This window comes from Leptonychotes weddellii, chromosome 5 (assembly GCF_054177405.1).
Source record: "Leptonychotes weddellii isolate Sample4059 chromosome 5, ASM5417740v2, whole genome shotgun sequence".
NCBI classification, from domain to species: Eukaryota; Metazoa; Chordata; class Mammalia; order Carnivora; family Phocidae; genus Leptonychotes; species Leptonychotes weddellii.
In genome coordinates, this window is record NC_138373.1 from 101,239,546 (window position 1) to 101,266,193 (window position 26,648).

Here is a 26,648-nt window from a genome sequence, read left to right on the forward strand (position 1 = left end):
ATCTCCCAAGTCAGCCCCCCCAGGGCCGTCCTCCTATCTTCTGTGGCAGCAGGGAGAACCCGGGAGACAGAGGGGAGCGAGAATATGACACAGCCTTCATCCTCATGTATTTATTCTCAGAACATACAAACTCATCTTCTCAGAATAAAAAACAGAAACTTCCCTCAGTGACCTCCAGATGGGCACAGCCAGCTCACCCTGTCCCCACATCTACTAAAAAAATTCCCTGGGTGAGGGGTGCCTAGAGCGCACAGCACCCCTTGGCAAAGGGGCCGCGCACAGCTCTAAACCAGGCTCTCGACTTGTTTTATAATCCAAAAGGGCAAACGGCTGTCAAAATGACAGAGTCCCAGGTCCCTAACCCTCACCGTGCCAGGCCCCCCGGGGTCACCTCGGGCGGCGACCCAGCTGCCGCTTCCGCAGTCAAGTCCGTGCCAAAGAGGCCAGGCGGCCAGGTTTTCGCTCAGTGCGTGAGGCGATGCCAACCGGCCGCCCCCACGACTGGCAAGAGCTGGTGGCCCAGTGCAGCCCCGGAGCCCTCCGGAGGGGCAAGGCCGAGCCAGAATCCGGGATACTTTGTTCTCCCTGCCGCCTACAGCAGTGTCCTCTCCCTTTGCAGCCCCGCGCTCAGGCCCGCAGACCTGAGGGAGGGGCCGAGGAGTCTGTTTCCTAAGGCCCCGTAAAAGTGAGGACCTGGAGAGATGTGAGGGTCCTGAAGAACAGGCTTCAGAACATGCCCTTGAACTGACGGGACGTGTGCTGTGTCAGGCAAATATCGTCTCCTCCCGGCGCTTCTTGGTGAGGATGGTGCCTGGCTTGTGCTGGGCATCTGGGTGGTTGGCTAGCTCCGGGGGGCAGGAGGACACCGGGCTCTCCAGGATGGCTTGCTTCAGCTCATAGAACACAGCGGAGTCCTCTTTGGTGAGGAAGGTGATGGCCACACCACTCTTGCCAGCTCGTCCCGTGCGGCCGATGCGGTGGATGTAATCTGGGGAGGGGGAGGAACGCCACTGAGGATCCCGGGCCTCCCCCACCGCACCGCACCTCCCGAGGGCAGCCGGCACCGCCCGCGCCGCCTGACCCTGCGGCACCCACAGTGCTCCCCCCTGCACTAACGGTGCTCATCCTACCACACCCAGACTGAGAGCAGCCCAGCGCCACTCTTCCCCACAGCCCGAGACACAGCTGTCGCACATCCAGGGACGACTAACCCATGGGAGATAAAGAGCAGAGCTCGTCTCAGCAGGACAAGCAAGCCCAGCGTCGGAGCTGTGAGGAGTGAGCCTCCGACAAGTAGCCTCCCTTTACCTGGATGGAAGCTGCTTTCCCCTGCACATACCTTCAATGTTTTTGGCCATATCATAGTTGACAACCATAGACACATCTTGGATGTCGATACCACGACCCGCCACATCTGTAGCCACCAAAATGTCCTTGGCCCCAGCCTTGAGGTTGGACAGGGCAAACTCTCGCTGCTCCTGGCCTTTCCCACCATGCAGCGTGCAAGCATTGTACTGTTGGAAGAATGGTGAGGTGAGGAAGAGCAGCGGGGTCTTGGAGAGACCCAGAAATTAAGGGGGTGAAGACACCAAGGGAGAACTGCAGAGCAGAAGGGTAGAAGGCGAAGGAAGGAGAGGATGGGTGCGACTGAAAGCAAGAGGACAAGCAAGCTGGAGAAAGGGAAGGGAGAGAACAGGGTGTGGTGTGGCAGGGGCAGACAGAGTCCGGTCAAAGGTAAAGCAGCTGGGGGGGCAGGGGATATGGAGCCAGAGAGATGCGAAGTCATCAAAGAGAGAATGAGGCTGAGATGAGGGTGGTAAGCAGGGACCAAGATGCTTAAGGAAGTTCGAGTGGAGAGGACACACCAGCAGCAGGACTAAAGGACGCCGATCACCCCCATCTCCCTCCCGACCACACCACCCCCTTACACGTATTAACACAAAGAACTCTGATCCACTATTCCACAGCCTCAGATCTGGCCAGGATGTGTGTCTCAGGACTTGACCCTGACTCAGCCCCCTTGGAGGAAGACCCAAGGCATCTCTGGCTGACACTGCTGGTCTGGACAGGGAATCACAGCAACAGACCCGTCCCTTATCCCCATCAAGCCGCCCTCTTCCCTCTGGCCCTGACTGGACTATTAAAGAGGTTAAAGAATGGGACAGCACTGAGAGGAGGAGCCTTAGAGGGGCCCTCTATTTTGAGAAAGCCCCACCAAAGAGAGCAGACTTGGTTCTCCCCAGCCAGACACACCCCCATCTTCTCCAGGGATTTCGCCAAAACATCACAGCCCTTCTTCTGGTTGACAAAAATGATAATGGGTGGATCAAAGCCTTGTTCCAAGATTGCCAGCAGCTTTTTCCTGGGGAGAGGAGGAAGAGGAGAAAAATGAGAGGCATACCGCCGTGTGAGAGGCTCACCCTGATCTACCAACACCAATTCCACGACCTTCAAGCACATGGCATCCCAAACAAGAAAACAGCAGCCCTTTTAACACGGCAGAACATTTACCCTCCATCCCTCATACTGAAAAAGCCCCTTCTCCATCATGTGCTTCCTGATTCAGCTGCCCCCGTACCTCTTTTCTGACTCTGACATGAGGAAGACCTTCTGTTCCACACGTTCGTGGGGCTTGCCCGCAGAGCCGATGTACACCACAGCTGGTCGCCGGAGATAGCTCCGGGCCAGACGCTCCACCGCCGGGGGCATGGTGGCCGTGAACATGACTGTCTGCGGAAACAGGAAGCTCAGCCCTGGGCCCAGGCAGACACCACCACGTATCCCCCATCACCACAGGCAGCGGGGCCTGGGCTAAAGAACCTACAATGAGCCATGGAGTAAGCTCTGACAACCACCACCGTAGGAAATCGTGTCCTTTGCCTTCCCCCTTCTTTCCTCAGTACCCGTTCACCAAGCCTTCACATCCTACGATGACAGGAAGGGCTGAGACCATTTGCTGGCACCCACGGTGGGCAGCAGCATGAGGCCTTGGAATCGTTTTCTAGGGCACAGCCCATGGGGGCACTGCGAGGACTTTAAGAGGACTGACATGCTGGTCAATGTACTCCGGGCCCACCCAGGGCAGGAAAGGCCTCAGAGCAGGTTTGGCAACTTGCCCCCATTTATTTCCCAGCCCAGGGAAGCAGCCTTACTTGGCGGTACTTATGTTTTCCCGACTCGAAGTTGGCCAGCATCTTCTCAGGGTCCTCAGCCTCATCTGTGTCCGGCTTCTGGTTGCTGACGGGCATGTGCTCCAGGATCTTCTGGACATCGGGCTCAAAGCCCATGTCAATCATCCGATCTGCCTCATCCAGAACCACATACGTACAGCGGCTCAGCACGAGGTAACGGTTCTCCAACACATCAATCAGACGTCCTGGGGTAGCGATCACAATCTGGAGGGCACAGTGGAAACATACACAGCCCCAGCATGTACCTCTTTCTTCTCCCTCCTGTGAACTATCCACCCGCTTGGGCAACAATGCTAAGGAACTCGGACCCGAACCTCCAGTTAGGATTGGCAGCAAAGGTTCCTAAGAACTGGCACAAAATCACTTGTTGCCACCTTGGATTTTTTTTTTTTTAGGAATGAATAGGGTCTCTGAATAAGGTCCAAGAGTTACACAGAAGAGGCAAAATCAGAAGGAACTTTCTTAGACGGAAGAGGGACTAAGGGCAACTATGGAGAGGGTTACATAAAGGAATTATGGCAAGAAGTCTGCAAAAGACTCAATTCCTGCATCAGAGTTCTTCTAAAAAGCTCTCTTCCCCCACCCTGAGAGGACACGGTCTATGACAGAGTAATTAAGAGCACAGGCTTTGGGGCGCCTGGGTGGCTCAGTTGGTTAAGCGACTGCCTTCGGCTCAGGTCATGATCCTGGAGTCCCTGGATCGAGTCCCGCATCGGGCTCCCTGCTTGGCGGAGAGTCTGCTTCTCCCTCTGACCCTAACCCCTCTCATATGCTCTCTCTCATTCTCTCTCTCTCAAATAAATAAATAAAATCTTTAAAAAAAAAAAAGAGCACAGGCTTTGGACATGAACCTCAGCTCTGCTCACCGCCAGCCGTGACTCTGGGCAAGTTCCTGACCTGAGCCCCAGCCTCACCTGAACAGTGGAGGTACTCTACCTATTCTCACACGGTTGTTGGTAGGATTAAGGAGTTGCTCAATACAATACCTGGTGCAAAAGTTCTCAGTAAGCCATAGCACATACATACAAGCCAGAACTTTTCTTCAGCTTACTGTACATCCATGGCAGAAACTAGAAACACAGCCCCCAAACGGAGCGCCCTCCCACAGCGGGCTGGCTGCCGGCTAGGTGAACAAACCTCACAGCCCATGCGCAGCCTGAAGCCCTGGTCTTCTCTGGAGATGCCGCCAATGACGGCCACAGTGCGGATGCCCAGTGGCTTCCCAAACTTGATGGTCTCTTCCTCAATCTGCTGGGCCAACTCACGAGTGGGGGCCAGAATGATGGCATAAGGGCCCTGGTCTGACTCTTCGATCCTGTGGTAAATGGGGCATCCCACAGTTCCATGAGCTTTGGTTCTCAGCCAACCACAAACAGGAGCAAGACAAAGTCACTCTTAAGGGTAGCTATGGAGATGGGGAGGGTGGTGGGAAAAGGATGCAAAGATCTCACTTAAAAATCAGAGACTCCAGGGCAACCCTCTCGGGTCCCCTCCCTCTTCGGGAGCTTTGAACTATCACTTTACTATTGCTCAATAAACTTTGCTTTGCTACCCACCCCCCCAAAAAAAAAAAAAAAAAAAAAAATCAGAGTATCCTGGACAGCTAAGTTCTTCAGGGAGTGGTCTTGGCCATCCAAATCATATACTTCTTTGATACTGTGATCCAATTATTCCCTAATATCTGACCCAGACTAAAGAAGGGGGCTTCTGATTACAGACTTAAAAAGAAAACCAAACAGGGGCACCAGGCTGGCTCAGTTCGAAGAGCATGCAACTCTTGACTGTGGGGTCATGAGTTTGAGCCCCACATTGGGTGTAGAGATTACTTAAAAATAGGGGTGCCTGGTTGGCTCGGTTGGTTAGGAATCTGATTCTTGATCTCAGCTCAGGGCTTGATCTCAGGGTTGTGAGTTCAAGCCCCATGTTGATCTCCATGCCAGGCATGGAGCCTACTTAAAATAAATAAACATTGTTTAAAAAATAAATAAATACAGGGATGCCTGGGTGGCTCTGTTGGTTAAGCGTCTGCCTTTGGCTCAGGTCATGATCCCAGGGTCCTGGGATCGAGCCCCACATCGGGGTCCTTTCTTAGCGGGGAGCCTGCTTCTCCCTCTGTCTGCTGCTCCCCGCTTGTGCACACACGCGCTCGCTCTCTCTCACAAATAAATAAAATCTTCAAAGAAATAAATACATACATACGTAAAACTTATTAAAAAAAAGAAAGCGAGAAAACCAACTGCTCCTTTGCCACCGTGACCTTTCCCACTCAGCCAAACCCACCCACCCCAATAGGTGCCAGCTGACCCCACCTGTCAATTTTGGGGAGAGTGGTGATCCAGACCAGCAAAGGGATGAGGAAGGCTGCCGTCTTGCCGCTGCCAGTCTCAGCTACACCAATGATGTCACGATTCTGCAGCCCAATGGGGATTGCCTGACGCTGGATAGGTGTCGGTTCCTGTAGGGACCCAGAGAGAGGATGGGTACAGAGGGAGTTCTGCTCCCCGGGCTACTGCTGACAGAGTGGGACACCAGTACACAGTGAGGAAACATGGTCACCAAAGGCCAATACTTCCTCTGGAAAGGGACAGACAGGGTCACCTGAGTGCTCCCTGGGAGAGGAGGCACCAGAGGAACAAAGGAACAAAGCTCTCTGTTCCCAAATTAAGCATGTTTCCCCTGGAATGTAGGAACATGTCAGGTCTTCTGGGCCAATCTGGCCCTCCTTACCTTGTAGCCACACTTATCGATGACCTCCAAGATATGTGGGGGCAGAGAAGAGTCCTTCCAGGACCGGATGGGATTGGGGATCTTGCCACCTTTGGTGGTGATGCTGTAGTCCTCTCTGAAGATCCGCCAGTCCCTGTCCGTCATCTCATCTAACTTCTTCTGGGACCAGTGCCGATCGTCCCAGCGCTGCTTGGCTTCCTTCTTTCGGAGCTTGCGGAGTCTGGCCCTGGAGCAGGACGGGAGGAGCAAGTGCGATCAGCACCCTGCAGCTCCTTTTTGCAGGCGCTGGGCTCTGCCAACCACCCCCAGCCCCGCCACTCACTCCTCCTGCTCCTTTTCTTCCAGTGTCCGCCTCTTCTCCATTAGGTCTCCATAGAAACGCGACTGCTCCCGCTTCTGCTGCTTCAGGTCAATGCCTGCAATGAAGCCCCGCCCCAACAACTGCACCTGGTGTCGCTCCTTGTATCTGAGATGGAGGTGGAGGAAGAAAAACAGAAGCTGTGACAGCAGCACGAGGGAAGGGCGGGCTACCCTGATGTCCCGATCCGTCTACCTTCCCAGCCAGGGTCTTTCCTCACCCAAAGAGCTGGCTGATACGCGCCGGCCAATGTCCCCGACCCAGAATCTTACTTTTCTTTCTGTAGTCGCCAGTTCTCTCCAGGAACAGTTGAAAAGACTAGTTTAAAAGACTTAGCACTGAGGCCCAGAGCCACTCACAGGGGGTTGTAGTCGATGGATGTGTCCTCGGAGGCATCCCACTCAAAGACAAACTTGCGGTCGTTGAGATGCCTCGTTCGGCGGCGCTTCTTGATGCCACCCAGATATCGCTCCTGCCCAGGGACAGAACGCAAAGCTCGAGGCCCAGCCAGATCTCACATGCGGAGATCAGAATGGCCAAAGAGCCAAACCACAGTGCTGTGTGTGTGGCAGGGGAAGTGAACACAGAACCAAGGCCGGCACCTTAATGGCATGCAGTTCCTTGCTCTTATCCTTCTCCTCCCGGATCTTCTGCCGCCCTTCCTCATCCTCGTTTCCATTGGTCTCCCGCTCCATCCTCTCCCTGCGTTCCCGACGTTCCCGCTCCTGAGGGTCTTCTGCAGACCAAGGAAAGCAAAGCTGCAGAAGAGCTCAGTGCAGGAAAAGAGAGAGTGTGGAGAGGGTCCAGACAACGGACACCAAATGAGAAGGGGCAGCTCTACGACACAAGGGAAATGGAGACCTAACACAGAGAGTTTTCTCATCAACTCCCCCATCCCTCCCTCTGCCAAACTCCGGAGCAAACTGGGTTTCTGGCCCTCGTGAGTGACACGACAATCCCAGCCCACCCTCTCCTACCCCATTCTAGGGGCTACACCGGGGAGGGAAACGAACCCAACATTTTCCTGCCCAAGTCCTGGAACTGTTTCCTCTTCTTCCGCTCCTCTTCGAGCATTCTCTGTCGCTCCTCCACCTCCTGCTGCCGCCGCTTCAGGGCTTCAGCCTCTCGTTCTGCTTTGGAGAGGAACTTGGGCTACAAAATAGATTGGAACTGTAAACAAAGGACACAGGAGCAGGGTATAATCGCACCACTGATGAGAATGGCAGGTATTTGAATGAGTATTTGCCCAGGCATTACACCTGTTAAGGAAAAGACCGATAGGTCTAGGACCCCACAATGGCCTGAACTATGTCCCCCTCAAAATGTGTATGTCAAAGCCCTAACCCCCAGGACCTCTGAATATGACTGTCTTTGGAGACAGAACCTTTAAAGACGTGTTTAAGGTAAAATGAGGCTCTTCGGGTGGACCCTAAACCAATCTGACGGGTGTCCTTGTAAGAGAAAATCTGGACACACAGAGACACTGGGAGCACGCCCACACAGAGGGAAGATCATGTGAGAACAGAGAAGACATCCACCTATAAGCCAAGGAGAGAGGCCTCAGAAGAAACAACCCTATGGACACCTCGATCTCAGCTTCTAGCCTCTAGAACTGTGAGAAAATTAATTTCTGTTGTTTCTGTCCCTCAGTCTGCAATGTTCTGTTAGAGCAGCCCTGCCAACTAATAGAGATCCCCACGTTCTCACCTTAGCCTCGGCTTCTTCCTCAGCCTTTTTCTTGGCCAGAAGTTCCTCCAGGGATAATGGCTGTGCCTGAAGATAAAACACAGGACTTCAGTCAATAAAGGCTCTCTCCCTTTGAAGATCAATAACAGAGAACTTGAACTGAAAAGGAAGATGAGAAAAATCTTTCCTCTCCTTTACCTTAGGCTTCTTATCACCGTGTTCATCCTCTTCATCCTTCTTAGAGTCTCTGTCTTTCCGAGATTTAAAATCTTTTCCTCGGCCAGGAGATAAGCTTTAAGGAAAAGGAACAAGAAAGGTCCTTATCACTGTCTTACCCCCACCCCTGGAGGAGGGTCAGGCTGAGCCCTGGAGAGGATGGAAGTTTTTCCATGACTCCACAAGACTGGCCCATAGCCATCCATCATACCCTGGAGCTCCCTTTGCAGGCATGGTCACTGTCTGCTCTCAAACCTAATGATGGCCCTGTCTTGGCCCCACTCTACCTGAATCTCCTTTTCCAAGACTAATTAATCTCTTCTCACCAGTGGGTCCTCAGTACAAAGGGCAAAAATATCTCTTCCAAATAGCAGGTGCACATTGAAAAAGAAAAAAATCCTGCTTAACTTTATAATACACAATGAATTTAGTCTACAGAGTCCCTCCCCATCCACCCTTCCCAGACACTGTTCTATATCTGCTCTCTACCCCCATGCTCCCTTCCTAGCAGTCCCAGTGATCCTTTCCCCACAACTGCTACAAGCCCAATCTACAAGTGATCTTAAACAACCCCTGTATTTGTTATGGTATTATGCCCTTTGCCCTGAATTCTAATCTACACACTCAGAGCCTAATAAAAACTTGCATACAAAGCTTCCAGGTGAAAGAGATCAAGATACTGGGGCATTAAGCTATGCCAACAAATGCATGTTATCCATCTTGGGTAGAAATCTGAATGGTCCAATGGAGCTAAGGGAATGTTTTACAGACTGGTAACCCTCTCAAACGAATTTCTAACCTTTAAGAACAAGTTGACCCTAAATGGTTGTGACTTCAGTAACCGGATACATGCTCTGCAATCACTACCAGTAGGAGCCACTAAGAACAATTTACTTTCCTATGACGCTGAGCCAGCTTAGAGGCAGAGAGGAAGAGATGGGAGCATTCTCCTAAAGCCCACTCCCGTTCTCTCAGGTACCTGGATCGCTTACGGTCCTTGTCCCGTCTGTGCCCATCCTTGTCCCGGTCTCGGTCCTTCTTATTCCGGTCACGCTCCTTATCCCGTTCTCGTTCCTTATGCCTTCGCTCTCTAAAGACAGCAAATGTAAGAAATTATGTAGTATCCAGAGTATCTGGCTTCACTGCAGCCCTAAAGAGGTTCTCATGCTCTTTTCTCCACAAAGTAATATTTTACAAATCGGGGCATATGTGTCCAGGGAATGCTATGAGGGAATTCTAAGAAAGTCTTCTAGGGGCGCCTGGGTGGCTCAGTCATTAGGCGTCTTGCCTTCGGCTCAGGTTATGATCCCAGGGTCCTGGGGCCAAGCCCCGTATTGGGCTCCCTGCTCAGCAAGAAGCCTGTTTCTCCCGCTCCCACTCCCCCTGCTTGTGTTCCCTCTCTCGCTGTGTCTCTCTGTCAAATAAATAAATAAAATCTTAAAAAAAAAAAAAAAGAAGAAGAAAGTCTTCTAGATCAGAGTTGCACTACTAAGCGTTAATGGCAACGACGGGCCATGGCCTATGTGAAGAGAGGAACAATTCTCCTCGATCAGCTGGACCTTCATCTTACAAGTTCCCTCTTAACTTTTAAGAGCTACTGGGTTACTAGGTGTGGAGAAATATATGAAAGACTAATGTCCCAATACTGGAGGCATCAGAGGAACCAAGAATGAAGAAGTCTGAAATGTACTCTCCCTTCCCATGTAAGACATACAAAGTTACTTTACCTTTCTGTAGACTTGGAACGGGAACGAGAGCGAGAACGGCTGCCTCCCCGACGCCTATCCCTTGAACGATGCCGTTTCCTGTCTTTAGATGGGGAAGACTTCCGGTCCCGGTCTCTATCTCGCTCTCTGTCGGGAGTCCGAGATCTCTTCCTTTCCTCCTTGGAAGGGGATGCATCCCGGTCCTTTTTGTCAGCTAGCTCTCCTGCCATCTGTCATGGATAAGAGGAATACTTATTATGTCCTAGGTACTGCTCTCAACTGTTTATATATAATCTACTTAATCTCAAAACAACCCTATGAGGTAGATATACTGGAATGCCTACTTTATAGATGAGGAAATGGAAGCTCAGGTAGATAAGTTCTCTTGAGCTCATAAAGAAAAGTTCAAAAGAGGAAAAAAAAAAGAGTTTAACTTCGAGATTTGGGATTATAATCAGCACCTCAAGAAAACCTACATTTAATTTGTTTTTAAAGATTTTATTTATTTCTTTATTTGAGAGAGAGACAAATCACAAGCGGTGAGGAGGGCCTGAGGGAGAGGGAAAAGCAGGCTCCCCACTGAGCAGGGAGCCCGACGTGGGGTTCAATCCCAGGACCCTGGGATCATGACCTGAGCTGAAGGCAGACGCCTAACTGACTGAGCCACCCAGGTCCCAGAAAACCTAAACTTAAATGGAGAAACAAACTCACTTTCACCCAGATCAAAAGAAATGTACTTTTCATTACATAATGGGAAAAACTTCATGGAGGGTACACAGAATCTCTATGCATTTTTTTTTTTTTTGCAACTTACTGTGAATCTATAATTATTTCAGAATAGAAAGAAAAAAAGAAAGGTACCAAAAACTAAAGGTCACAGGCATTCTGACCTACACTCCTTACTCAGATTCAGATTCTCACAGCCTTGACCACTACCCCATCCCATGAAAGGTTTGAGCAGGAATTTGTTCTGTGCCCCTCCTGCCTGGGGGACACTGAACACCATGTTGCACTGTCAACTGTCCTTCAGAGTACAAAATCTGTTTCAGCCAGGAGCTAAAATGACACTAAGTCTGAATCTACCTCTACCCCATCACCATCACCCCTAAGACTCAGAATACATTTCTCAGAACTTATTTTATCCCCAAATGGTTCGGTTGGAATATCAGCTCCCTTAAGCTTTTGCTTACAATCTCCTTTCCTCGTGTAATTTCCTGCCATATATCTTTAAGAAAGGGTAATGTGTAAAGAAAAGAAAAATGAACATGTAGCACTTTCAAAAGGTGAAGACAACCCGTCTTGTCTCACAACTGTCTGAGAAATGACTGAATGTTCTATATTAGTACATCACGCAAGTATACTTATATTTCTTCTACTTAGAATCCTAAGAAAACAATCCAGAAGAAAGGTATCTTCTCTATAAAACATCCTCAACATCACTCAGTCTTTCAACAAATATTCACTGAGCACCTGGTAGGTCCCAGAAACTGTTGTACCTATTGGAGATAATGGCAGTAAACAAAGTCTCTGATCTCATAATGCTTAAATTCCAATGAAGCAGATAACAAGGAGAATAAGAGAATTTCAAATAGTAATGAGAACTAATTAACAAAATAAAACAGGGTGGATATCACGGGGAGGGGTAGGAATGAGAGATGGCTCAGGAAATAATTTTTTAGATGACATGTAAGCTGAGACTTGAACGATGGGAAAGAGAGACTGCAAAGATCAGGGGAAAGATCTTGTTGGGTAGAAGGGACAGCAAGTACTAAGGCACTAGGACAAAAGCTAGCTCAGCATGCTTGCCAATCAAAAACAGACTTGTGTGGCTGAGTGACAGTGACCCAGGGCAAAGACCAATTCAAAATGAGTTCAGGGAGACAGTCAATGTGTTTTAGGCCAGGGGAAAAGAACGTGGATTTCAACCTAACAGCAACAGAAACCTTAAAGAGTGTTAAACAGGAAGTGATGTGATCTAATTTTATACTTTTAAAGAATTTGGTGACTTGCAAGAAAATACAGAATAGGGAGGCAAGAGTAGAAACAGAACCACTGAGAATGCCATTTAGTAGTCTAGGCAAGAGATGACAGCAGCTTGTTCTGGGAAAGTGGAAATGGAGATGGAAAGAAGTAGAGAGCTTCAGAACATACTTGGAGGCAGAGCTGACTGGACTTAACGGATGAAGGGAGAAAGGGAAAGAAGAGACACAATGACAGCTCCAAATATAGGGTTTGACCAAACTAATGGTTCATGGTGCCGTTAGTGACCAGAAATGACTGGGGAAGGAACAGATTTAGGAGGAAATCACAAGTTGCATTTAGAAAATGCAATTCTAGAACTCAGGAGAACCTGGAGACAAAAATTTGAGTCATCAACATAGGGATGCTTTTAAAGCCATGGGACACTAAATAATTTTACCTAAGTAGGCAGTATAGTTAAAGAAGGAAACAGAAGAGAACCAGGATTAAGCTCTGGAACACTATAACATTTAGAGGTCAGGCAAAGGAGGAGCAAGAGAAAAAGACTGGAAAGAAGCAACAGCCATTAAGAAAGGGGGGAAAAAAGTAAGTATGACCTCACAGAAGCCAAAAGAGTGTTTCAAGGAGGGAGTGGTCAAGTGGATAAAGACTAGGAGATAGAGGAGCGACCCCTGCATTTGGAAAAATGGAGATGGTTGGTGACCTTGACAAGAGCCGTTTTGATGGCCTGGAGAAAGCAGAAAACTGAGTGGAGTGGGTTTAGAAGAGAATGAGAAGTCAGAATAAGGAAACAGTAAATATGGGCAACTTTTATTATCGGTTATACTTATCACATGGGCCTGATAACCAGGCCTACCCTGGTCATTGCTTCCCAGCAGTTTTCCTTGCAAACCTCCAGGTCTTTGAGTTCCTCAGTTCTTGTAGGGTAGTGGCAGATTCTTTTTCTCATCCAATTAAGTATTTATCAAGCATCTATTATATGCAAGGCAGCGTGCTAGATGTTGTGTTGGGTTACAAAAGGAAATCAGGAAGATCCTGTCCAAAGTAAGGTTACAGAGCAATAGAGGGTATGAAGCACTTACCAAGATGAAGACTCAGATGAAGTACTATAGGAATTCAAAGAAGTTTCCTTTCATTTGCAAAAGGGGATTTGGAAAGCTCTGTGGAGGAAGTGGCTCTTGAGCATTTAAGTATAAGTAGAATTTGAAGATGTGTAATTGAGGGTGCGGAAAAGTCATTCCCAGCAAAAGAAATAATACAGGAAGCACAGAGGCGGGAAAGCACTACTGATTCTGGGAGAAAAGCCCAAGTTCCAGATTGGCTGGAGCAAGGGCTACTCGAACATGAAGGAATAAGCTCGGATGGAGGGTATCACAGGTGCTGTGTGCTCATGGACAAAGGTCTGGCCCGTAACATCGTCCAGGGACCTGGCCTGTGTCCCCAGGAGCCAACACTCCGCGCTGGGGCCCGCGCCCCTTCGCTCCAGCCCGCCAGGGCTCTCCGGGTTCGTGCCTCTACCCTGAAGCGTTCTTCCCCGCCTCGTCCCGGAGGCAGGGGCCACCGCCGTGCCCCAACTCTCGCCCTCTCTGCAAGCTCGTGGGTACAGCCTCCATCGCTCGGGACTCACCACTCTGAGTCTGAACCGCCCAACGCGGCCTCAACGTCGCCGAGCAGCCGCCATCTTTCCCGTTTCCTGGTCGCCGAAATGCATCCCCAGCCGCGCTGCAAGCTGGGAAGTCGAGTTCCTGGTGCAGGGCGGCGCGGGCTGACATAGAGGACCTGAGAACTACTAATACCATAATGCACCGCGCCAGCGCCGGCCCCGGGCCGAGGGGTCTGCTGGGCAATGTGGTTCTCCAAACATCTGAGGCTGCGGGAGTTACGAGTTACCCATGGGTTTGCATCCAGCCTAAGGTTCTCTCCCAGTGCGGTCTTCCTTGGAATATGCTGGTCTTCCCGGACTATCGTGGCATGTGGCTTACTACGAAGGAATTTAAGGGCTTCCTTAGCTATCAACAGCGCTTAATCGTCACTAACAACTACAGTAACAACAAATACTGTACCGTTTGTTGGAAAAGCGTTTTTACAAAAAAAAAAATATATATATCTGTGAGGTAGATTGGCCCCATTTTACAGGTAGACAAACTAAAGGTTAGTTTACAGGAGTAGCCTACTGTTTCACAATGAGGGTGGGACAATTCATTGTGTGGGACTGTCCCAGATTTAGGAGGACGTTTTAGCAACGTTGGGGAGGCAGGAACAACCCCAGTTATTGTGTCAACTCCAGATGAACCCATAAGTGGATTATAGAGTCCTGGAAGGATGGTATCACCTGGGCTGTGACACCTGTTTTCTCGACATTCCAAATAGGATCCTGGCTTCCTCATTTTCTTGCCCTTTGGAAGCTGGCCAGTTGTTGGGTGACCTTCCTAGTTTTGCTTCTTTCTTCCCCCTAGTTCCCCCTCTTCAGTCATCCACTGAGCTTTCTTTACCCCAAATTGTATGTTTACTTCGGTTCTCTTTGGTCTTATGGCTCATAATTCACCGCCCCACCCCCACCCCACTCCACCCACCCAAAAAGACCAAACCTTGAAACTTCTAGGATAGTTTAGATAGATACCAGGAGGTGTCTAATGCCCTCTCCCTTCCCATTTTCCCATCAGCAGCTTTTGGTTTCAATACCATGGGGCTGTAGGGCTGAATGTATGTTCAGTTCTCTTCAAACAGAGCCTCAGGATAGACCCAAATAATCCTAAAACCCTGAACACCACACACAATGGCCCAAAGTAACCCTGGGAGAGATAGGCTTCTGCTCTTAGAATAGAAGCCTTCGACTTGCCCACTTTTACCCTAGAGAAAGATCAGAAGGGAAAGGATGTCTGAGATCTACTAGATGTAACTCATGCAGTGAACACTGGAGGGCTCTTCACTCACAGAATGGAACTTTAACAATCAGACCAAAGGTGTAGACCTTAAGCAGCAGCTATAGTATTTACTGAGAATCTTCAAAGTGCCAACTCTGTGCTGGACACTTAAATTACTTATTTTACTTATTTCTGATAACAGTATGATGCGGGTATTATCATCATTTTACTGTTTAATTATGCCTTCAACGGCAACATAGTTAAAAGAATGAAGCCAGAATTCAACTCCAGGTTCATTTAACTTCGGATTCCATGCTCTTCCCCTCTTTCCAGGCTACTACACTTTTTTTTTTTTTTTAAGATTTTATTTATTTGAGAGAGACAGAGTGAAAGAGAGAATGAGCAGGGAGAGCGGCAGAGGGAGAAACAGACTCCCCACTGAGCAGGGAGCCCGATACTGGGCTCGATCCCGGGACCCTGGGATCATGACCTGAGCCGAAGATGGACACCCAACCATCTGAGCCACCCAGGTGCCACACGGCTACTACTCTTCTTTACAGATAAGTAAACTGAGAAACCAGAAAGGTGATGAAGTTTGTTCAAGTTTATAGCGGCAGAGTTCCCCTAGTGTTCGTGCACAGCTTTCTCATGACACATGTAAGACATTGTGCTTAAAGGATACTCATGTGCTTTGTCCTACCCTGCTGGTTTTCTCACAAAGACGCGCCTTTGGAGATGGCGACAGAGGAACTACGTTCGAGTTAGGCCCATAGGTAGAGTTTCCTATTTAGGTACAACATGGCTAACAATAAGGAGCCCATGGGAGTGTAGTTAACATGGAGACCAGCTGGAATCCTGACTCCATTACTTACTAGCAGTATGATCTTGTGCAAGTTACATAGCATCTCTCACTTTTCTATTTCCTCATTTATAAAATAGGAATATTTCTTGCCTCACAGAATAGGATAGCAGTAAAAAAAAAAAAAATAGGGAAAATGCATATTCTGGAGTCCAGCTGCCAAATTTGTATTCAGGTTCTATCACTTTCTAACTATGTGACCTTGGGCACATTAACTAACTTCTCTGAACCTCAGTTTCCTTGTCTGTAAAAGGAGGTAGATAGTACCCCATAGGATTATCACAGGAATAAGTAACATAGAAAGAACTCATAAGTGCCTCTGACCCATAGTAAACATTTAACAAATGTTAGCTATTGTCATTTATAAGGTTAAATGTGATAATGTGGGTAAAGCTCTCAGCACAGTGCTGAGCACATAGTAAGTGCTCAATACACAGTAACTTTCTATTTCCAGCACACTATGAAACTTAAAAAAAAGACAAGTAAGTGACTAAAAGGAAGGGATGTTAAGGCCCCTGAGCTGCCATCAACAGGCAATGGAACTGGGAGGTTAAGAAAGCGGAAGACATCACCTCTCCTTGAACTCGGAGGAAACCAGAACCCCAGGAACCTCCCCACAACCGTGGCTTCAGTCTGTCCCACGTTCTGCAGGGGTTGGAATCTCAGTGGTTTGGGTCCTCTACCAATAATTTCACCAAACCTTGTCTCTCTCCTCTAGACTCTCTAGGGCAGTGGTTCTCAACCAGGAGTGATTTTGCCCCAGAGGACATTTAGCAATATCTGGAGACATTTTGATTGTGAGAACTTGGCGGGGGAGGGTATGGGGGGAAGGGGGGTGCTGACATCTAGCAGGTGGAGGCCAGGGATGTTGCTAAACATCCTCCGATGCACAAGACAGGCCCGAGCATCTAAGCATTACCTAGTCTAAAATGTCATTAGTTCCAAGGTTGAGAAACCCTGGCCTGGGGCTAAGGAGCTCTTCATTGGCTTATTGGACTTGGGTAGGGTTTGGGTGAGGTAGCAGGGAGGGGGAAAGGGAGACCCTTGTTGGAGATGCCAGGGACCAGTGGAGGCAGCCACTCCGCACCCCACAGTAAGGGCCCCAGGGTAGCTTCTTCCTCATTAGCAAAGACCAAACCGGGACAATGGAGAAAGAAACGAAGAAAGCGGAGCCAACTTCTTTATATGTGTTATATTTTTCATTAATAAATAGGTTTTTCTTCTTTAAACACAGAACATGGAACAGATTGAAACACTCCCCCCTCCCCCCGGTTCCAAAGACAAGAGTCTATAAAACAAATGCCAGCTGTCGTGCCCTGAGGGCAGAAAAAGTCTGGTGACCCCCACCCAGCCCTGCCCCCGGCAGCACCACCACCCCCACACTGCGAGAGAAGGGGGTCTGGGGCTTCTCCCTTGGACCCTGGGGACTTAGGTGAGAAGCATATGAATGTATGATGTCAGCTCTCCATGAGGCATGGGCTATGCAAAGATGAGGTTTCCTTTTCATTGGCTCTGACCAGCTCCTGGCCTTCTGATTCCCGTCATGAAGCACCTGGGCTCGGCTCCCAAGGGAGCCGCCTCTTGGCTTCCCCACTCCACTCCTGTGCGGCTTCCTCAGAGGGGAAGGGAAGGGCTCGGGGACCCCGCCCGTCCCCTGGCCCACATGGAAGCGCTGTGTGGAAGAGGCATGATGCTGAAGGTGAGGCTCCTGGAGGCCCCCAAGCCCATGAGGCCAGCATGCCCCCCGCACCCCCACACCTTTCCTTCCTCTGGAGTGGGGGCGGGGGCGTGGGGGTGAAACTGGGGCAGCCGCCCCCACCACAACCGAGTGCCTGGCTTGGGGTGTGATGGTTCTTTCTCAGTGTCAGGTCCTCAAGCCGGGCCTGGCTCTTTCCTCGTCCCATTCCTGTCTCCTTTCAAGCCCTCACCGTGGCCGTCTTCAAAACGCACGTCCAGTGTCCTAAATTGTCCCATCCTCCCTCTCCCCGTGCCTCTGCAACCCAAGGGAGGAAGTGGGAGGTTGCCTCCCTTCTCCAACCCCCACTTCACATAATGGAACAGCTTTTGGCCTTTTCCTTCTTGAAGGTAGAAGAGATGAGTTCGGAACGACTGGGGAGGTGAAGCAGTCGCTTGGAGAGGCTGCGGACAGGGCTCTTTGGGGGCACCGGGCTGGGCTTGTTCAGACACACCATGGACGCCGTCCGGAAGATGCTGTGGATACTCTTTTCTGAGGTGAAAGCCGAGCCTTCCAGGTAGATTTCCGCACCCAGCTGCTTGGCTATCGCACAGCCCTGTGGAGGGGGTGAGGTGGTCAAGGCAGTTGTCCCACGTGGCTCTGGGACCCTGCCTTCTATGCTTAGTGGTACTCCCCGGGGCTCCTCCCGATGGGACCCAAGTTCCAGTCTCCCACCACCACCCTCCACTAACGATTTTCTGAAGGGGAAGCCTAAGTGCACCTTACGATCACCTGTAACACTTCTAAAACAACGCTAATGACAGACCGAGTAAGTCAGAATTTCTGTGGGTAGCGCCTAGGCATTAATATTCTTAAGAGCTTCCCCAGATGATGCTAATGTGAACCACTGGTTTAAAAGAAGTGATCCTTACACTCCACGTGTGAAAGAAATTACCCAGGAATTTCATGAGAAATGCAACTTCTGTATTTTTCTCCCAGAGTGACTCGATGGGTACGGAGTCAGGAATTCTAACAAGCACCTCTAGTGATTCTAATGCAGGTGGGCAACAAAAAGCAATCTGAGAAACACTGGCGCGTGCCTGCCAGCCTACGGCATAAATCGGGGTAAACGGTTGCCTCCTGCCTCTAGCAAGATGACTGGTTTGCTGATTAAAGGGGGCCCCCCCAGAACACCAATTCTCCCTTGCCAAAGTGAGAGTTTGAGCAAGGGCCACATTTCAAGTCCTTTGCCTGTAGCCTTCCCCACCCCACCCTCAACACATGCGTGTGTGTACACACACACACACACACACACACCTGCTCATAGGAGATAGGTGCCTGTTTCTGGTGGGACAGCTCCATCAGCGTGCTCAGGTCTGTTCGCAGGTCTGTCTTACAGCCAATAAGCAAAACACGGGTGCTAGGACAATAATCTAGGATTTCCGTCCTCCACTGAAGAGCCATGTAAAAGGGGAGGGGGAGGAAGAAGAGTCAGTGGCTGACGATACCTGGAGAAGCCCAGCCGGCAACATCACACACGCCATCCAGCTTCTCACCAGCCCAGCCCTCCCTGAGTCACCAATGCCCTAATTACATCATCTTCCTCCTGGGGAGGACTTTGGGGCCACAGGAGCGCTGACCAGAGAGCCTGTCCCCTCACTCTTCGGCCCAGTTCACCAAAGGAAGCACAGGGGCAAAATCTCCCCCCACTCTCTGCCAAGCATGTGGGGCGTGGATCTGCCCCCTCAACTCAGTGGAAGGGCTTCACGGATCCAGAAAGCCATGAGGAATAGGGAGGAAGCCAACCAGTCTCTTCCCAAGGAAAGGAGATAATCCCAAAGTCTTCTGGGAAACTACTTCCACAAGGTATCCTGAGACTCTTCAGGATAGGCAGACTTTGCCCCCCAGACCAGGCGTTTCCTGCCAGTGTTCCACGCTGGCCTGCCTGGCTTGCCCAGTCCTGGTGGGCCTGGGATCAAGGGCTACAGGAGCTGTCTCCAAAAGACCCCATCTCCAACCCTCAAACTCCATCACTGAAAGGTTCTGACTCTCGATCCTTCATGTCCTGCGTCTTCACCACCACCCTCCCTTGCTGGGCCTCTGGCAGAGGAGTACAGGATACGGCAAGGGCAGGAGGCAAAGGGGGAGGGAATCTGGGTTCTAGTCCCAGAGCTGTAGCTAATGGTACGGTCTCAGGCAAATCTCTTTCTTCCCTGGCCTCAGTTTCTTCCTGCTACAGAAGAGGGGATTGGACAACAAGGTCCCCAAGATTCCTTTTTGTTCTCCAGCGGAGCTAGGGATTGCACAGTTATCCCGACTCACCTTCTTGAGTGCACTATCCACTGTCTCGGGTCGGCTGATATCAAAGCATAGTAATACTGCATCTGAGTCGCTGTAGCAGAGTGGACGGACATTGTCGTAGTAGGGAGATCCTGGTATGCGGGAGAAAGAGCTGATGGTGAACTGTGGCATTTGCCCTTCCCAACGGGCCTAAGCCCAACGGGCCCGGGGCCCTGGGAATACCATTCTTGGCCCTTAGGTTATTGGCCCCACCCACCTCCCAGGGGAACATGCTGCAGCCTAGAAGCTTGGGACCTGACCACCTGCCAGAAAGCAGTACAAAAATATCATCTTCCTTAGTCCTGAAAAAGGGGAAAGGGAAAATAGAAGGGGGGTAGACTATAATTTGGCCCTGTCTAGGGCTCCTACAGTGCCCTTAATTTCAGGTCTGCCAGTTTTCTGAGTCCCAGAGGAGGACGCCCCCAGCCCTGCAGAGAGACCAGGGCTTGCGTCAGGTGTCTTTCCCAGAGTCGGCCTGCTGCCCAACCTCTGCTCCATGCTGCTGCTCCAGGGTCTCTCCAACGAAGAAACAAACCTGCCTGTTACATAACTAGCCGCCCTGCTTCTTTGCCATGGGGTCAGAACTCTAGAAGGCTGGCAGGGGAGGAGGAACCTCATGGATTCAGTGCCTTACTCCTTCTGCCTGCAAAAAGCTGCAGCCCCTGTCCCCCAAGATCTCAAGGAGGCAGTTTCAGAGAGAGCAGCACCCATAGCTAGGGATTTGGAGGCTCGAGTAAGGGTCCTTCACAGGGAGAGCAGCAGGCGATGCAGACCCAGGTGGTCATACACAGTATGGGAGAATGCTAGGGGCTCAGCCTGCCCCCCCTCCACCCTGGGGAAGGAACAGTAGCAGATTTGGAACCCAGACAATCCGTGCTCAGAATAGCAAGCAGCCCCTCTCCCTACACCGCAATCGCCATGGAAACTGGGGGAATCCAAGCTGGGGTGGGGGGTTGGTTGTAAAAAAAGAAAGAGAGAGAGTATAGAGTTGTTGCAATAACTGTCTGCCCCTTCAGCAACCTGCCCCCACCCCCTGTCTGAGGTGGGGTCTTAGCTCCGCAGCACTGAGCAGAGGGCAGAGCGCTGCCGCACTGGGGAAGGGGGAGGGGAGGGGAGGAGGCCTCCATTCTGGCTCCAGGCAATCCCCCTCCCCTCAGACCAGCAAGTGAATAATGGGATCAGGTTCGACCCTGGCCCGGCCCTGGCCCGGCCCTGGCCCGGCCCTGGCCCCCGATGTTGGGAAACCCCATCCCGCACACCGCTCCCACTTCTTCCTTCCTTGTGGGCACCTCATTTGCAAGAAGGAGTTGGAGGAGGACTGATAGCCTGCATCCTTTCCAAAATTGGGGTGTGGGGATGCGACACAGGGAAGAGACACCACTTTGCTGACTTTCCATTATCCAGACTGGGATTCAAGGGCTGCAACCTGACATGGGGGCGGGGCGGGGGCACTTTGGGGCAGTGGTAGTAAAAAGAGATGAGCTGCAGTAAGATTCTGGGAAGACAGAGGTGGGCAGGGTAGGGCGGCCCAAATCCCATACATCATGCAGCCAAGCTGCATTCCAGTCGGATCCAGCCAGCATAGCACAGTCCAGGATAACCAGAACCCTGCCTCCCAACCCCTGGAACTGCAACGGAGGAAGGCATACCAGGTGGAAGAATTTTTGTTTTGCTTTGTTTGGGGGAGGGGGGATGCAAGGGGGGAATTTCATTTTCTGTTTATCCATCCCCTACCCCCAATCTTTTCAGACCTTAAAAATTAGATCATGGGAACAACAGCTCTTTGAGGAGTAGGATGGCATATTTATTATAGGTAACAGGAAACCCCCTAGTGATTTACACAGCTCCTCTTTAAACTCAGCCTGAATGTGCATTTTTGGAGGGAGGATTTTATTTTCTTTCTGTTATTCCTGGCTTTTAGTCCTTAATTATGACTCTGAGCCCAGTCTATTAAAAAAGAACTGGGGCAAGAGATAATGGTAAGGGATGAGAATCAAAGCAAAGGACAGCCTAGCACTGAGGGTTTAGGGTTGAGAGGAAAAATACTGCTTTCTACATTCCAGAAAGACCGGGCATCTTCTACCTCAGCCCAGTACGGTGGGGGTGGGGTGACTGTCCCAGCCGCCCCCCTCCCTGCCACTATCTACAACGAGAGAGTGCCCCACACTAAAGCCATCTCCCCCACCCTCCAAAACATCGATGATGCGTCGCTTCATCCCTGAGCCGCAGCGGTATGACAAGTGGAACCGAGCTGCGGCAGGCGGGCAGCAGTGGCCCAGGATGGAATGCAGGAGACAAAACTGAGTCCGGAGCAGTACTTCCCCAAAGCAGGCTTGTCTCCGGCCTCAACCACCACTGCCTCCAGCAGCACGGACTCCTGCCTCTTATTTGGCTTGGCTCTGGGGCAGTAAAGGTGGGGGTGGGGGCATAGGGAGGGCAGGGAGTGTTAATGGAGAAGCCCTGCCTGACTACCCCCTCCCAGGTGTATTCATGGGTCCATTCACCTCACCATCCCAGCTCTCTGAGAGAAGGGGCTAGACCCAGAGAAGTGGCTTCTGGGGCTCATCCACTCTGCACCCCTGGACCTGCCAACCAAGGGAGTCTTCGGGTCCCCTTCTGTCCGTTTCCTGGCCAGCATCATACACACTCCTCCCCATCAAAGAGGGAAACAATTTCTTAAACACAGCAGCTGTAGCAGACCAGTGGGGGTGCGAAGGGGGCATCTGGGGCCAGCAGTCTTACCTGAGGTGTCCCAGAGACTGAGCTCCACCCTTTGTTCCTCGGTCTCCAAGCAGGCCGTGTAATTCTCAAACACGGTGGGCACATACGTCTGTGGAAAGAGAGGAAGGAGCTCGTCACACCCTGGGCGCCCCTACTCTCATAACCCTCTGGCTACATAAGAAGCCACTTACCGTAGTGAGACACTAAAGTGGCAGGGGATCAGGGGCAGGGGAGGGGAGGGGGATACTTGGCGCAGGGGGGAACCACATGGGACAGGAAGGAGGGGAGTGTAGAGGCACAGGCACTTTGCTCCAGGAAAAAACGAAATCTGAATGACTTCCAGCCGGGGACAAGCCCCCTCCCCTCCTGCCCACCCCCCACCCCCATCCTAGATGGCCAGGGAGGCAAACATACAGATTCCTTTCATCTCCAGACTCGTATGTCTCCCAGTTTTAGAGCCACAAGCAAATGCTTAGCTCTTTATCTTCCCCCACAAGCCCCTGGGACCAGCAGGGTAGCAGAAGCCCGCCTGGAGACATGCTCGCGGAACCTCTGAGGAGGGATGAGGAGACGGGCAGGTATTACGTCAAGAAGAAACCTCAGACTCTCAAATGCCTCCAGTTCCCTCTCCCGAGAGCAGACCCCGGGATAAAGGGAGGTAGGAGGGCACTGGATCGGGGCCTATGGGTGAAGAGGTGAGGAGGAGCCGGCGGGGCGGCAGAAGTGGAACAGGTCTCTGGGGAAGCTAAGGCAGGGCGGTCCTCCAGCCGGGCGCCTGAGATCGGGCAGGGTGGCGTGCGGTGAGCTGGGGGGAGATGGCTCCCCCGGGCAGGTGGGAATCTAGCCCCGGGGAAGGCGGGCAGGCAAGGAGAAAAGCTGGCCAGCGGGCGGGCCGCTCACCTCGGGATAGCAGTCCTTCGCTAACACCTGTAACATCGCCGTCTTCCCGCACTGCACATCCCCCACCAGAACGAGCTTACATCTGGCCACGACTGGCTGGGGGGCGCGTCTCTCCTTCATGGCTGTAGCCTCCTTGGGACTTGGACTCAGATGCAGAGAGGAGAGGGTTGCGCCAGGTGCGTCTCAGCACAAAAACCCGGTCGGAATCCTCGCCTCCCTCCAAATGAGAAGGAGGCCGGAACGGCCACCTTATATCTCCCCGGCCAAGCCAATCACAAGAGGAGGCGGACTCTGTCGAGGCCAATCCCTGAGGTGGGATCCCCTCCGGCAGCCAGTGGTAGGAGAATCTGAGTCAGTGCCCTCTTCCTCCCTTCCCTTTCTCTTAAAGCTGCATCTTTGCTTCCTCTGCAAGGGGATTCCCACGCTGTTTGCATTTGTATTAGGAAGGGGGGAGGGGACGTGAAGCAAAATTAATGGTCTTGAGTGTCCATCAATTAGTGTCAAAAGCAAACTGGCCATGAAGGCAGAAAATGAGGTCAAGCTGGCATTGTCCCAAGAGAAAAGCAGGATCTGCCTCAACTATAGACAGGTGGCAGCCGGGCTGGGGGGTGGGAGGGTGGCCCCACAGATCTCTGACCTCTTTGTTCCATCTAATCCCCATCCAAACCACTTCTGGCTTCCTCTCCCAGAGACTCCTGCTGTACCCCTTTATCAGCTCCTCCTGTACCCCTTTCAACGTCCACGTCTGGAATCGCCTTCACCTAAACAGACAGATGATAGATAGATAGATAGATAGATAGATAGATAGAAAGAAAGATAGGTAGATGATAGATAAAGTCTTTTTGCATCATCTGGAAAAAACCCACATAATTCCTGACCCAGAGATGGGCAGAGAGAAAAGAATGAGGGTGTCTGGCAACTGGGGATGAGAGAAAAGAGGAGAACAAAGCAAACAAAGTCCCTGTTGGGCCAGATCACTTCTCACCCCATGCCTGGCAGGAGCTGCGTAAGCGTGTTTGTTCTGCCGCCCGGGGTCAGCTTCCTGGATGAATCGGGCACAGGTCCAGTTCCAGGTTGATACCTACTAATGCCGACACACTCTGTGTGTCATCTGGTTAAAGTCCAGACTGGAAGACTGGGCCTAGGACTCTGGGATTAGCAGGCTGGAGGGCAACCCAAGGTTGAGAGGAGCTACGTAACTGCCTACCAGCCCTGCCCCTCAGAGCATGTTAAGGAGCCTCTCCACTAGGCAGAACCGTGGGATATACGCAGCTTGAATAGCCCACTCATTATTCAGGAACCAAGACAGTCTAAATAAGGCCTCCTGGGGATCAGGGATTGGAGTAAAACTGATCCTGGGCAAAAATGAGAGCATCTTTAGGTCCCTTCTCCTTGTCAAGCTCAGCACCTCTGGAGCATGCCCTGGGTCTTGTTCTGTCTGAGCTTTACCTTCATTGCTGTCTCACCCAGGGATATTTCCCCTGATGTAAAGGATGTTTAGGGGCACCTGGGTGGCTCAGATGGTTAAGCATCTGCCTTCGGCTTAGGTCATGATCTCCAGGTCCTGGGATCGAGCCCCACATCAGGCTCCCAGCTCAGTGGGGAGTCAGCTTCTGCCTCTCCCTCTGCCTCTCCCCCTGCTTGTGCTCTCTCTGTCTCTCTGTCTCTCTCTCTCTCAAATGAATACATTTTTAAAATCTTTAAAAATTAAAATTAAAATAAAAAAATAAATAGGGGCGCCTGGGTAGCTCAGATGGTTAAGCATCTGCCTTCGGCTCAGGTCATGATCTCCAGGTCCAGGGATTAAGCCCCACATCGGGGCTCCCAGCTCAGGGGGGAGTCAGCTTCTCCCTCTCCCTCTCCCTCTGCCTCTCCCCCCTGCTCATGCTCTCTCTCTCTCTCTCTGTCTCAAATGTGTAAATAAAATCTTTAAAAATAAATAGATGAATAAATAAAGGATGTTTAAAAACCTTTCCCAGACCCAAAGGCTCTAAGAGTGAGCTTTCCAGTGCTCACTATAGGCAGGAGAATGGAGGGTATTTTGACAATATAGCCTAGTCTGTGTGCCTCTCGTCCAGTCCTGTGGCATCCAGTCCAAATTACTTGGTTGAGGGCTCTGGGACTAAGTGTTGCGTGGTCCTCTACTCCTCTCCTGAGGCGCCCCTTCCTAAGGGAACCTCCAGAGTCGTAAGAGTTATCCAGGTGTTACCATAGCCTCCACTCCCAGGCTCTCTGGAAGTTTTTTCCCCACTTCATCCCTGAGGTCTCATTCTCAGCTCTCAGATGATATTTGTCTGTAGAGTTTGTCCTCTCCTTGTCCTTTTTCAGCAGGCTGACAGCTGGTCTGAACTGCCCAGAAGTAAGGTTTGGGAGAGTTCCAGGAACAGCTGTAAGACCACAGACTGCTTCAACCTGGAGTCCTTTCCCTCAGCCTGACCTTTTCCTCCTCTTCCTCACCCTAAGTCTCATCTGGACTCAGTTCTGGAGGCCTCTATGATGTTCCCGTACATCCTCTAACCCTTAACTTGGTTCCCTCCAATGGCAGCCCCCATTGGACTCCAAACCCCAAAGGCTTCAGCCCTCTCTCTCCCCCATGTTCTCTACCAGCCTCCCCCCACACACACCCTCTCTGCCAGCCACTCCAAAGAAACATTCGATGTAAGTGAAAACTGTTCCTGCCACGCAAACAGCTTCCTCTGGCTTCTAACAAGATTGCTATTCCTGAGCTCCTCTGAGATAGACATTCTGGGAGCTGGTGCTAACACCGATTCTTCCCTGGGTGGCTGTATCTCGGGGCAGGACAGCAGAAAGCCTGAGCTGTGAGACAAAGCAGCCCCCATCGTGGCTGATTCTCAAGATGTGTCTGAAGATATTTTGCAGGTCACATGGCTATGAGTTGTGGTGGGAAAAGTAATGTGTGTGAGTGTGTGTGTGTGTGTGTGTGTGAGGTCAGAAGGCAGCGTGGCAACCTGAAGAGAGAATGGAGCCAAAGTTCAGCAGGTGTGGGTTTTGGACCCTGCTCTGCCCTTACCAAGCTGTTAGGACGTTTGAGTAAGTCACTTCCCTCTCTGGGCCCATTCCTTATATGTAATGTGAAGGGTTTGGACTGGAGAATGGGGTTCTTAACCTTTCTTTCTTGCTTCCTTTCTCTTTCTTTCTTTCTTTCTTTCTTTCTTTCTTTCTTTCTTTCTTTCTTCTTTCTTTCTTTCTTTTTCTTCTTTCTTTGTTAGACTCCCTCCCCTAAGTTTGTTTAAACCTTTTCCAAGTGTCTTTATTTAAAAAATCCATAGCCAGAGTAATAAACTTACAAGGTAGTTCTCTCCTATCAAGAAAGAGGTTACGGGGCGCCTGGGTGGCTCAGTTGGTTAAGCGACTGCCTTCGGCTCAGGTCATGATCCTGGAGTCCCGGGATCGAGTCCCGCATC

General features: G+C 51.0%; 2 protein-coding genes across 2 annotated transcripts; both read right to left on the reverse strand.

Moving 5' to 3' along the window:
- Nucleotides 1-95: 95 nt before the first annotated feature.
- Nucleotides 96-13,598, reverse strand: DDX23 (DEAD-box helicase 23). The gene is made up of 17 exons (XM_006729260.3): nucleotides 13,492-13,598; nucleotides 9,906-10,114; nucleotides 9,158-9,268; nucleotides 8,161-8,254; nucleotides 7,984-8,049; nucleotides 7,290-7,428; nucleotides 6,879-7,012; nucleotides 6,636-6,748; nucleotides 6,241-6,384; nucleotides 5,919-6,144; nucleotides 5,501-5,646; nucleotides 4,329-4,506; nucleotides 3,153-3,395; nucleotides 2,579-2,730; nucleotides 2,254-2,362; nucleotides 1,340-1,514; nucleotides 96-988 (listed from the first exon to the last, which is right to left on the reverse strand). Exons 2-17 carry the CDS (start codon nucleotides 10,112-10,114, stop codon nucleotides 765-767), a joined length of 2,463 nt encoding a protein of 820 aa, XP_006729323.1. The 5' UTR covers nucleotides 13,492-13,598; the 3' UTR covers nucleotides 96-764.
- Nucleotides 13,599-16,764: 3,166 nt separating this feature from the next.
- On the reverse strand, nucleotides 16,765-23,702 carry RND1 (Rho family GTPase 1). The gene is made up of 5 exons (XM_006729259.3): nucleotides 23,224-23,702; nucleotides 22,345-22,432; nucleotides 19,585-19,694; nucleotides 18,580-18,714; nucleotides 16,765-17,878 (listed from the first exon to the last, which is right to left on the reverse strand). Exons 1-5 carry the CDS (start codon nucleotides 23,341-23,343, stop codon nucleotides 17,633-17,635), a joined length of 699 nt encoding a protein of 232 aa, XP_006729322.1. The 5' UTR covers nucleotides 23,344-23,702; the 3' UTR covers nucleotides 16,765-17,632.
- Between the last annotated feature and the right edge of the window lie 2,946 nt (nucleotides 23,703-26,648).